The sequence below is a fragment of the Lutra lutra genome, chromosome 17 (assembly GCF_902655055.1).
Source record: "Lutra lutra chromosome 17, mLutLut1.2, whole genome shotgun sequence".
NCBI lineage: Eukaryota > Metazoa > Chordata > Mammalia > Carnivora > Mustelidae > Lutra > Lutra lutra.
Window position 1 is genome coordinate 32947364 of NC_062294.1, and position 12643 is coordinate 32960006.

Here is a 12643-nt window from a genome sequence, read left to right on the forward strand (position 1 = left end):
CACCTGGGTGGCTCAGTGGGTTAAAGCCTCCGCCTTAGGCTCAAGTCATGATCACAGGGTCCTGGGAAAAAGGCTAAAAACACACAGTAATGCCATCTCTGTACGGAAAAACCTATCAGTCTAAACAGGGTCGCCTTTAGAATTACAAGGTAATTTTCTTTAATAGCCATTCAAGTTTTACATAAAGGCTCATACCAGAGGTTTTGAAGATAAATGAAAGCACAAGGCCTTTATTGAATTACAGATTATGAATAATAAGCCCAATGATAAGCACTGGGGGCAGATGTGCGTAGAAATGCAATTTATAAAATTTTTGAGGCAAACAATTGACATCTTTGAAGAAATCCTCGTTAGCTTAAAAAAAAAAAAAAAAAAGCTTCCAGGTGTGCAATTCACTCATAGTATTGGTAACTGGTGCCCAGGATATGACCTCAGGAAATGTCGAGATTTCATAAATCATTTGTATCAAATCTCTTTTTCTGGTAAATTCCTTAGTGTCTCTGCAGCGGTAACTAGACAAGATTGGAAAGCTTTCAAGATGATTCAAACCTCCAGCACCTCACAGGAGTCCGCATTTCTTAACACAGAAGGCAATGCTAATCAAAGAAGGAAATAAATGAAAAGGTTAATAAAAACAAACACTGGCTTGCCAAACTTCTAAATACATATACGTCTATGTATATTCCACTAAAAGATATTTCTTTCAATCGTCTATTCACGTTTTCTATCCAGAAACCACATGTTCACCGTTCACACCGTGCGGTAAGACAGTGCTCTTTGGTGACGAGAACAGTGAAGGCTGGGATACTTGTCCTCAGTGTTTGGATTATTTGAGGATCACAGTACTTTCAAAAGACTTTTTTTTTTTCAAGTGAATCTTTCAAATTATATATATAAAAAAAAATCAGAGAGGGATCTTAAATTCTGGAGATTTCAGTTTAGGGACAAAGAGATAAGCTATAAAAAACCGCAACCATACTATAAAAGGTCATCATGAAAACGATTTAGGGCACAGCCATGGACTGCACAGAACTCAAGCTGAAAGGTGAGATAAGTGTAAACTCAAAAAAAAAAAAAAACAAACCTAGCTGATAGCCAGTAAGTAATCTCAGTCTCTTTAGAAGGTACAACAGACTCATCTAGAAGAGACAAGTGCTGAGTTAGAGGCACCAAGTAAGTTACTGGCTTTAGACAGTGCTTCTCCCTCCCTGACCTGCCCACCCCATGGTGCTGGTAAGGACCAGCTTGTGAGACTTCATCATCTGTTGTTACTCCAGCGTCTTTAGGGTAAAACAACACTCCTAGCAAATTCACCCAGACTGCTTAGGGGAGCCCCCCCACTTGTAGTCACATAGAAGCTGTGGGAAGGACAAGAGGACCACAGGGACCACAGGGACCTCCTTTAAAATGCAAAGATAATGATGTGCAAATGCTAATATACACTTGCGCTGAGATACACAAATCAAGAGATTTCCTGTTCTCAACTGCGGTTAGTGATACGGCGCACGTTCCCCTCGCACGTTCCCCTGGGTAAATCTGGGAGATACCTCAGGGTCACAACTACCAAAGGAGATCCATTTATTCTTTCTCTCTCTCTCCCCCCCATTCAATCTCTTGTATAGTGGGGCCTCCTTCTGGCTAGTAGACTGTGAACTAGATTACATTTAATAGGGCGTATACTTAAGTAGAAAAGTAGAGGCCAAATACTGAAAATCACAAAACCTGCCTAAGAGCAAGACAAACATTAGTAGTGTATTAACTAAAAACAGCCCTTAATTAAATATTTAATTCTGGATAGCAAGTAGATCAGCAGAGTTTATAAGCAATTCTCCTGGTTAATAATGCTGTCAACATTTGATTTCTACAGCTGGTTAGGTCATCATCTTTGATGGCGGGAAAAAAAAAAAAAGGTTGCTCGAGGCGCTAAGTTAGATGGGAGAGAAACGGGCTTCTGGGTTACATCGTTTTCGAGCCATGCAAATAACTCCCATGGTAAAATCTGACTGGTTTCTTAGTTATGTTCGATACCAAAGCAGCGTATTGCAATTTGTTCTTTTAACGTCGATTCCACCCTCCAATGTTTTGACAAGATACTCCTGAAACTCAGAAGCTGAGGCAAGACACAGCACTTTCGAGGAGCTGCTCTTAGACATCTTTATTCCCACGGTGATGCTGCGTGGTTCTCTAAATAGTTCACTAGATGAATTCTGTCACTGATGAAAATTACAATAAAGTGACTATTAAATATAACTTCCTACTCAATGCAGCTCAATAGGGCCATTTATGGAATGTTTTCCTCACCAAACAGTTGATGAGAATGTTGCTCTCTGCTCATGGAAGCCGCTGAATGAGCTCGCAGAACAAGATCTGATGGGAGAGAAAGCACTCTTCCCATCGTTAGCTGAACACCTCGGTATTTATCACAGCAAAATTGGGACTGTCTTTTTTTATATGTTACCACTTAATTCCTGAAGTTATTTGAGAAGCAACCAACCTCCCACGAATTCCTAGTGAAACAGCTAAGAAATCAACAGCATGTTACCATTGAAGGAACGGACCCGCGTTCACCTATACTGGTCAGCGTTAAAATAAAATTGGCACGCAACCATGAACAGTAAGAAGGCCAATGCAACTTAACAGTCATACCTGATAATGGGGATTTCTAGGGGTTTCTACACAGCAGCCTTAATAACTGACTACATCCTAGCCAAGGGGGAGAGGTCTTTGCAGCGAGCACGTGGCGGCAAGAGGGTCCCGCAGCTGACCATGGCCATTCTCTCTTCTGGCCCGCCTACAGCTCTGGAAACCCCAAACGCTAGTCCACAGGGTAAGACAAGCACAGCTCACACTTACCATGACAGGGGGGAGGGAATGACAAAACACTTGGGAGGTACAAGACTTCAGAGGGGAAAAAAAAAAAAAAGAAAGAAAAGACTATTAGTCATGCACACGCAGGCTTTTACCCTGGGAAGACTTCACCCCGGAGTATCTGGAGCCAAAGCAAATCACCCAAGTTGTAACGACAGGCTCAAAATGCACGTAAAGGTAAAACACACTGAAATGAGGACAAAAATATGCTACGATCAACTGCTGAAGCCCGGAGGGCAACCACACGTCAGGCCAGCAGATCGCGAGATCGAAGTGAGGTTTGAAAACCACATGCAACATCTCCCAACAAGACAAAGACACCAGAAACCAGGCACCTTCAATGGACACCTTAAAACTGGAGGGGGAAAAATGCAGTTATCTTTGTCATCAAGACATAAGCGCTCAGGTTTTGTGCGGACATGTCTATGACCTATCAGCACCTCTAGAACCAGCTGTTTGTTAGGACTTTTCAAGGAGTTTCGACACGGACCAGGTACACACACACCCGACTGCCAGAGCAATGTCCCACAGTGCAGCAGAATTTGTCAGATCCCTCTCTCTACGAGGACGAGCAGAGGAAGGTTATGACTCATGAATATGGATGGACTGTAGTATTTAAATGACACGTTTCTGCTATCGTCACAAAATCTTTATAGGAAGTAGTAGAACTCAAAAAAGAAAAAAGACAGGAGTCAAATACAGAGATGAAATGCACAAAAACAAATGAGCAGGCAAACTAAAAGTTCTTGAAAGTATTTTTACTTCAGATTGAAAAATGAACAGCTTCACGCTGTTCATTGCAAGATACACAGTATTCACGAATACAATGCTGGTCATTTGAGGATAAGGACACACCTCAATTTCTCCTTCATGCTTTTTTCTTTTAGAAAGATACTGTTTACCAAAAAGAAACTTCAGCAGTACAGGAAAAACTATTTTCCCAATAGATTTACGAAAACCTAAGATTCCCAATGGAATCAAGATTATCTTCCCGCTACCACCACCTTAATATAATCACATGCTTATTGGAACGCTAATATCTGCATCCTAAGAGTACATTTACTTTCAACAATGAGGGTGATTCTTAAAACAAAAGGAAAGAAAAGAAAAAAACTTCAGTGTGGTAAATGTACCAATGGATGTCTGCAAGTATTAAGTGTCTGAGATAGGAGGCTAATACTGGGTTTAATAGTATTTTATAAATAATTGTGCCCTTCGCGGTAAACATCAGTCTACACGTTCGCAAGAGTCCTAGAAATAAATACTGTGATTATGCACAATATGTTATGACAAACTAATTCCAAAGAACGAAAGCTCAACATCGTGATAAAAATTCTGATCAGAATAAAATGGGACTCGAAAATTTAAAACATTGTCAAGATAACATCACATTTAAAATTTTCCACAGGTTTACACAAGCATTAGGAGTTTCCGGTTGTGGAACACATTTTTCCGTTGCGAATTAAAATACGAACAGATCGAAAAGTGGTAATTGCAGTGATGACATCAGTTTGGGTCTTACTTTAGCATTATTCTCTTTATAAAAAGTCACACTAAGTGTCCATTAATGGTCTGATTGGTCTTTAGTAGTTCATAAATGTATATAAAAGAAATTCCTAAAAGCCAATAGTATTTTATATGTGTGTGTGCGTGTGTGTGCACATGTATATACACACACTATATGTATATATATACGTATCTATCAAAGAATCTCATTTCAGAAATGGCTATAATTAACAGAGCCACACACACTGATGCTAAACATAAGAGCTTTCACATTGAAAGAAAGCATCTTCAGAAATGTCACTTACATCCTATTATATTCAATATTCCCGAGTTACAAACTCAGCATGTGATGGATAACAGAATTACATATCTCATTGGCGCTCAAAGCGGACCACAACCAAAATTTACAGTAGGATTGAAACAAGCCGATGTTTTAAAAAGTTTTAATTAAAGATAACAATTCCATGGAAGGAGAGGATAAAGAATGGGATGACAAGAAGTATTTGGTCTTAATAAGGCAATACAAAATAGATCCATTATCAAAGACCATTTAATTTTTAAAGATCAACAATACCAAAAGCATAAAGTGGAGTATAAGAAAATAGTTTTTTATAAGTATGATTTAATTAAAGCTGTTTACAGTCATTCTCTCCCACAGTAGTTAAGCATGGATTTAAAAAAGAAGAAGAGATGAGAAAAACAAGTGCGCGCGGTACACAGGGTTAGAGGAGCTAGCATGCAAAGTCTGTGGAACTCGGGGAGTCACTGCCACAGCAACGGGACCGGACGTGGGTGGCCTTTTTTTTTTTTTTTTTTCCTATTAGGAAGAAAAACAAAAGAAAACAAAAAAGACTGCAAAGGAAACAAACACAAAGTCATGTAATTGCCCATTGCCCAAGACGACAGCACTATAGAAAAACAGTTGCAAGGTAATTCTTAGAGATGACTAGAGATTTTTCAGTGTTTACACAAAAGTACATAGTACATTTTTTTTTTTTTTTTTTTTTTTTTTACAAAATAAAACGTCATTTGCCACCATAAACCTTTTCTTTAGAGAGGAAAAATTTTTGCAGCAGGTCACAAGGGTTCTAGTAAGTCATTTCAATGCTGAGGAAAACAAATTGAGTAATAGAACTAATCACTTCCCTATATATGGATGTTAAGATGACGAGTCAGATTATTTTTCAAACTAATCCTGAGAAAAATCTGTTTACAATTTAAACAGTAATGTTATGTAAAAAGTATTAACAAATCCACTATTACAAATATCAATTTCCTATATGGTCATCTATATATACACACAATAAAATGGTAAATATATGCAAAAATATTAAAAAAAAAAAAAAGAAAACATGCACAGATCACTTTCCCCTTTGGAATCTGGGCTTCCTATGAGATACTTTTGTTTCCTTCCCCCACCCCATCCTCTGAAATCGGTTTTTGTTTCTATCACCCTACTCACACTGAATACTATTCCCTATAACTCTGCATAAAGCCAATGAGAAATAGATTTATTTTACATTCAAGCTTTAAATCTTAAAATGACCCTGTTGTAGCATATGACTTATCAAATGAGCAGCCTTTTTTTTCCCCCTTTTTTGCTTGCTTTTTGTTTTTGCAGTTGTCAGTCTTCATGATCCATTCCGTGGCGAGCTGGGAAAAAACGCAGTTGCTAAATCAGAGTCTGAACAGTGTAAGGCTCCCGAATGCCAGGAGTCCCTATCCAACTGTCCTGAGCATGAGATCATTGCACACAGAAGACAGTCCATCGTACAACGCCGACTATCTACAAAGGTCTGAGAGGGGGGCATCCCTCTTGTGTTTCCTCTTTTTGCCATGGTAATACTGATTATTTGATTTGCCTTGATGCTGTTTGTTTGTCATCAAGGAACCATGGCTTGTTTGAGTTGTACCTTGGAAGCCTTTGCTGGAAGAACGAAAGAGCCTTGCTGATCCATGCTGCAGAGAAACAAAGTGGTCAAAGAGACATCAGTCTTGTGGATTCAACAGACCGTCGCTAAGACCTGACTTGGGGCGCTTTCAACACGAGGAATAGGCTGACTTATCTAGCAGAAAACGATGCTACAGGGGTTCACGCTCTCGCGCTCTAACACTTACTGAAAATACTGGAATACTGCCTTGACTTCCTCACAGAGGGCATGGAATGTTAACACTTTTCTCAAGGAACCTACCCACCAACGCAGCACCTAATAAATGGCATTACTGGAAGAAGCCCTTAGACACACAGGTGCACTGCCCCATCAGTGGTCGTCACGCCTAGCAGCCCCTTCCCTGCTGTCACTTTAACTGCCATTTCTAAATGGATCTGGGTTTGGTGCACATGATGAGGGCTGCAGAGGTACACTGGATTCTGAGTCGGGTCACACAGGAAGTGATGAACATTAAGAACCCGTCTCTACTGCCTAGAGGCCTTCTGCAGGGTCCCCAGGGCACTGAGGGTCAGAGCCCAGTATGAGATAGCTCCTCTCCTCATGTTGATTCATTCTTCATGATCAACAAAATTTTAGGCAACTACAAAACTGAAAATAGAGTATTTTCTGTGGCCTTTTTAAGTCAAAGCTGACAGGCACTGAATGACCATGGTTGACTACTGCCTGATCATTTCAACACAAGCAACTAGGTACTGAGTGTTAAAATATAAAAAAGGATCTGTTACTCCCAGATATGCACGACATTGCCGAGAGGTCATGCACAAGCTTCACAGGAGCTCACTTCAAGTACAAGTCAATCTTTTTATGACTCAATGCAATTTTTTAAAATGCTGAATCTGCAATAAGGTGGGTTGGCGGGGACACCTTATAAGGAGAAGTCACTGAACTCCCATCAGAGGTTTACATTACAGTGGTGTTTCATGACGATCTTCAGGACATCCTATTACTAGAAGCACTGTACTGTGGAACTTCTTAGAAAAACCAGGTTTGTCCTTTAAACATAGAGTTTTCTTCAAACCTATGATGTGTATATATATATGTCTATCTTCCATGTAACATACAGAAATTCACACGTAAGAAGTTCTAAATATTTTGTACTGAATACTAACGATCAAAACCGCACATTCCACACACCTGAGATTTGTTGGTGCTGTTGGAGGTGGTAGTGGTTTGGGTGCTCTGCATTTTCCCAACTGCCTGAGAGGACTCCAAGGACACATCTTGCGACCCTACTCGGTTCCCCGTGGACGGACGGCAGAGCAGCTGTTTCGGGGTTTTGCATGGCGTCGCGTCGGAATCCTAACACAAGTCATACGAGTCATACGAGTTACAATGGGACATATTAATAATTTAGAAATTCAATATTCAGGAGGATAAACAACACTGGCTAGGTACTCTCGGGACTAAATTTAAACATCTGGGAGTTAAAGGAAGCCCCCTGAGGAATTTATAAAATTAGCTGCTTAAGGTTTCCTTCTTCCACAAATTCCCCTCCAAACATTCAAAGTCGGTTACTTTATCAGAGGGTCTCTGTTCATTGCTAAATCTATTGCCCATGCCCAACCTCGCTAACTGACCTTGAAGGGGCTCACAGAGGTCCAAGTTTATTTGCACAACTATTTACAGGAAATGAACCACGGTACCGTGGAAAGAACGTGGCAAAGACAGGGCCCTAGGTCCTGCCTGACTCAACCAAAACCAAAATGACTGGTTCTGAAGTCTCAATTACGGCGAGTCTGCGATAACCCATCAGTGAGGCCTCCAACCGCTCCCCCCCCCCCGGGCCCCGTGAAGGCCTTCCTGGAGACCATGGGCTGCACCCCACCTGTTTCTGGACTGCCTGGGCCTGGACTGTGCTACTTCTCCCCTCAGATCGACCCTTCCCCTCCACGCTCTACCCAGCGACACACACTCCTGGGCCCTAAGGCTCCCTCCTGTGGCCGTCTCTGTCCCCACCCTGCTGCATCTAGGACCTCCTGCTCAGCGGCGTCCTGCACAGCTCTGCTCTGGGAACCAGAGGCACACAGGAGACTGCCACGTGAGGATTCCTGACTCCACCAGGACACGTGTCATCAACAAAAGCATAAAATCACGTCCCTTCCATATTTAGATTACTCTTTACATCATACACTAATAAAGTCAAAATTCAAGTAATGGGTAAACCCATTTTATATTTCAATTAAGTAAACTCAAAATTAACCCTGATGAGGAAAACTGTAGGTATAACTGATCCTAAAAATTCAGTCAGGGCTGGAGTCAGACAGTAGAGGCACGGCTGCCGGGGGCGGCGGGGAAGGAGGAATCGTCAGGGGCTGCTACCGGGTTTCTCTCTGGATGTCGGCCATGTCCCAGACTTAGATGGTGGTGAATACACTGAAATACACTAAAAACCACCGAACTACACATTTTAAAAACAGCGAACTTTATGTGAATTATATCTCAATTTTTGAAACTTCCATCAAGAAGCTCAAAAACAGGGACACCTGTGGCTCAGTTGGTTAAGCGGCTGCCTTCGGCTCAGGTTACGATCCCAGCGTCCTGGGATCGAGTCCCACATCAGGTTCTTTGCTGGGCAGAGAGCCTGCTTCTCCCTCTGCCTCTGCTGCCACTCTGTCTGCCTGTGTTCACTCACTCTCTCTCTCTCTCTGACAAATAAATAAATAAAATCTTTAGAGAAAATAAAAAAAAGAAGCTCAAAAACATTACTGAGTGGAAGAAGCCTTAGGCAAAAGAGTATACGCTGTAATCATTCCGCTCGTGAAATTCTGGAACAGGTGAAACCAACCCGGGGTATCAGAAAATCCCAGCAGCAGTTACCTCTGGGGTGCATGCGGGACTGACTGGAAAGCAACATGAAGGACTTCTATGGGAGGACGGTAACGGTCTGTATCTTGTTATAGTTGGGGTTACACACGTGTATAGCATGGTTAAGTACAATTAAATTTCCTTGTGCGTCGATTTTATATCAAAATTAAAAATACACAAATACTGAACTCTGGTCATGAGGAGCACGCAGTAGTACTTTGGGTAAGTGTCTGTAATTTACTTTGAACCGTATTGAAGAATAAGATGAATTAGTGGATAGAGGGATGAATGAACGGCTAGCTTGGCGATAAGCAAGGCACATGTTAATGGCAGAATCTAATGATGATATACACGGACACTCGCTAAAATTCTTTCACTCTTGCCATATGCTTAAAAATTTCCATCCAGGGTGGAGGACGTGTACAATCAGTGAAGTTATTAAAATTTCCCAGTAGCAAATAAGAGAAGGAGATAGGCTTAGCCCTCTAGACAGAGTCACCCCCACAACAGAACTCCCAAGTGTCTAGGTTCAGAAAAGCCATGTCCTCATACTTACGACATCACTAGAGCTGGACTGTGTGGCAGAAGAGGAAGACACTGGACCTGATGAAGAGTTTGAAGAGTGTTTACTAAGAGATTCCGAAGTTTTACTTCTACATTTTCCAAGGGCTTCATTTTCTTCAGATAGATTATTATTACATTTATCTAACTGCTGAGTATCTACTATCAAGGTAACACCATTTCCTGAAAGAGTGGCAAAAGATTGGAAAACGTTTCTTCCCATTAAACACACACAACACAGAAAAGCCACTAATGCTCGGTCAATCAATCAACGAAAAGCTCTTACCATTGCACGAAGGCTCGGGCCTGTTCTGCAAGCCCCACTGCTTTGAGATCCAATCTCTGTACGTGGCAACTTCGTCGGTCACTCTAATTATTCTACCTAGTATGCTGCACATGTTCAAAGAAAAAAGAGAAGAGAGGGTCATTAATTTGGAGATAAGAAGCCACAATCAATTCTGACCCAATGGGCTGACTTTAGTTAAGCCTTTACCTCTCCGTTTCGTTGTTGGGGTAGTACTTGGCTATTGGTGAGACAGCGTGACTCAAAACAACATAGGCATAATCAAAGGCCTGTTTCACCTGCATGGCCCCATATGAACTCCTTCCAACATCATTACCTTTAAAAGAAATGCATATAGAAGATAGTAAGCGTGACCATTACTTAGGAAGAACTAAATGCTCCTGGGCCCGGTTCCAGAAGAGCATGGGCAATTGCCTTCCTGCTACAGTTGCACAAAGAAGCTGGGCGGGCAGCCGTCCCCACAACTCCCCAGTCTCTGAACGTGTGTATCATGCAGTATGTATGTTATGGCATAGAACTTGCCTAAATGCACTCCGGCCCAACAGGGACTATCCCACATAGTCATGCAAACAAAAGGAATTAACCCCCTGCGCTCTTCTAAGAGTGAAACCAAGGTATAAGACAAGACATCCGAATCTTTTGTTTCTATTAGCTATCCAAATATCTCTGGCAAGAAATTTTAAGCAAGGGCCATCTTGCTGAAAATCTTTGTGCCCTTTGGGTCGAGTAGCCCCCTGACAAACATCTCCTCAATGAATAAACACGCAGAACTATTAATGCTTATAATACGACAAATCAGCCAGAAAAGAGCCCCTGGGCAACTACCCTCTCTCTCAACTCCCTTTCCTTATCCATTTTCAAAGTTAGCACGTTAAGCAAATGACTAAAGGCATCTCCACTGAAGTCTGATAACGTAGAATCTAAGTATTTTTACAGTTATGGTGAGAAAAAATATTGCCCAGAAAAACTAGGGTACAAGCAAACAAACATAGCCCCACGTAAGCAGGGAAGGGATCTCCTGGTCCCTTTCAAGCCAATGGGAAACTGAGAAAGGCACAGGGAGACCATGTAAAATTAGAAGATGAGGGGCGCCTGGGTGGCTCAGTGGGTTAAGCCGCTGCCTTAGGCTCAGGTCATGATCTCAGGGTCCTGGGATCGAGTCCCGCATCGGGCTCTCTGCTCAGCAAGAAGCTTGCTTCCCTCTCTCTCTCTCTCTCTCTCTGCCTGCCTCTCCGTCTACTTGTGATCTCTCTCTCTGTCAAATAAATAAATAAAAAATCTTTAAAAAAAATAAAAAATAAAATAAAATTAGAAGATGAAAGAAGGGGCCCAAAAGGCAAACAAATGGTCTCCTTGAGCCCTTTTGCTCATCATTTCTAACGTATTTACCAGGCTCACTGCCTCTGAGGGCTTCAGAAACCTCACTGAAAGCCTTGGGTGACAATTGGCTGGAATCGGGGGCAATGAGGACACAACAAAGCAAAAAAACCGGCCTTCAGTCTGGAGATGCGCACAATCCCCGCCCCGCCCCGCCCCAGCGGCTAAGACCTATACCTATACTCCCTGGCCTCTCAGGGTCAGACGGATCCTACTCCCAACACACTGGGAGTATGAGGCGTGTTTTTCTGGTGTGTGCACGCGTACATGTGTGTTTTCGTACAGAAGATTTTAATGAAAAAGAATGAGTAAATCAGAAGTTAATCTTTCATTTTTCATCTAAAGAGAGGTTTCTCTTTGAAAGATTTGTTTAAGTAATCTCTACACCCAACCTGGGGCTCGAACTCACGACCCCAAGATCAAGAGTCACATGCTCCAATGACTGAGCTGGCCAGGGGCCCCGCCTCTAAAGAGAGCTTGAAGTTCAATACTGACAATGCCCTTTCTTTGAATGCCCACAAATTTACCTAATTTCAATACCTGGTTGTAAAGGATCTTCAATATAAAGCATCGACGGCCTGTAGCCATCGAGCATATTTTTCTGTACTTCATCTTTGGCCACATATGAACCACCATCCTTTATCCGGATGCCAGTCTTTAAATAATTGAAGTGTCGTCCATATAATTCAAAAAATTCTATTAAGAGAACACCATAGTTTGTATTGGGGATGCAAGCATCTTCCCTGGGATGTAACTAAAACCAGGAAAAAAAAAAAAAAGAAATTACATTGGCTTTTCTCTAAATTATCAAGGTAGGGAGAATAAGTGACATCGTAACTTCACAAAACAGCACTATCCTAATTTTGGCGAAGATAGCAGCTGACAGGGAAATGGAGGCACGGCGGCCATAAACTGCTGGTACAGACAACACGAAAGCCCACGGGTACACAACTGGGGGGGCGACAATCTGTTTATAAGATTCAAGGCTGAATTTTACAGCTGCCCAAGGGTGCTGACGGGGCTGACGGGGCCCAGCCCATCAGGGAAGCCATTCTGACTCACGAGCAGAGTCAGGCAATTGGAAACACTGTGCCCCATACACACAGTCACAGACGATGTTAAGACTTCAAAACTCACTCCACCCAGATAGCCCATCTCAATTCCAGCTGAACTTCTAAGATTCGAGGCTTAGAAGTGATTCTTGATTTTTACATTTATACTACTACTTACACTCATGGAAAACACGCCATACCCACACATGTTAAAATCT

At 41.9% G+C, this 12643-nt stretch overlaps 1 protein-coding gene across 3 annotated transcripts in view; it reads right to left on the minus strand.

Moving 5' to 3' along the window:
* Positions 1–227: 227 nt before the first annotated feature.
* TENT4B (terminal nucleotidyltransferase 4B) overlaps positions 228–12643 on the minus strand; it is a 74434-nt gene continuing 62018 nt past the window's right edge. The window contains exons 7-13 of one of the 3 annotated variants that reach the window (XM_047711151.1): positions 11914–12127; positions 10186–10312; positions 9979–10082; positions 9688–9875; positions 7461–7625; positions 6288–6333; positions 228–596 (exon numbers count right to left, since the gene is read on the minus strand). In XM_047711151.1, coding sequence (XP_047567107.1) covers positions 544–596; positions 6288–6333; positions 7461–7625; positions 9688–9875; positions 9979–10082; positions 10186–10312; positions 11914–12127 — 897 coding nt within the window. In that variant the 3' untranslated portion in view covers positions 228–543. Of the gene's footprint in view, positions 597–3610; positions 6334–7460; positions 7626–9687; positions 9876–9978; positions 10083–10185; positions 10313–11913; positions 12128–12643 lie in introns of those variants that run through there. The other 2 variants (XM_047711152.1, XM_047711150.1) reach the window with 2 other exon arrangements.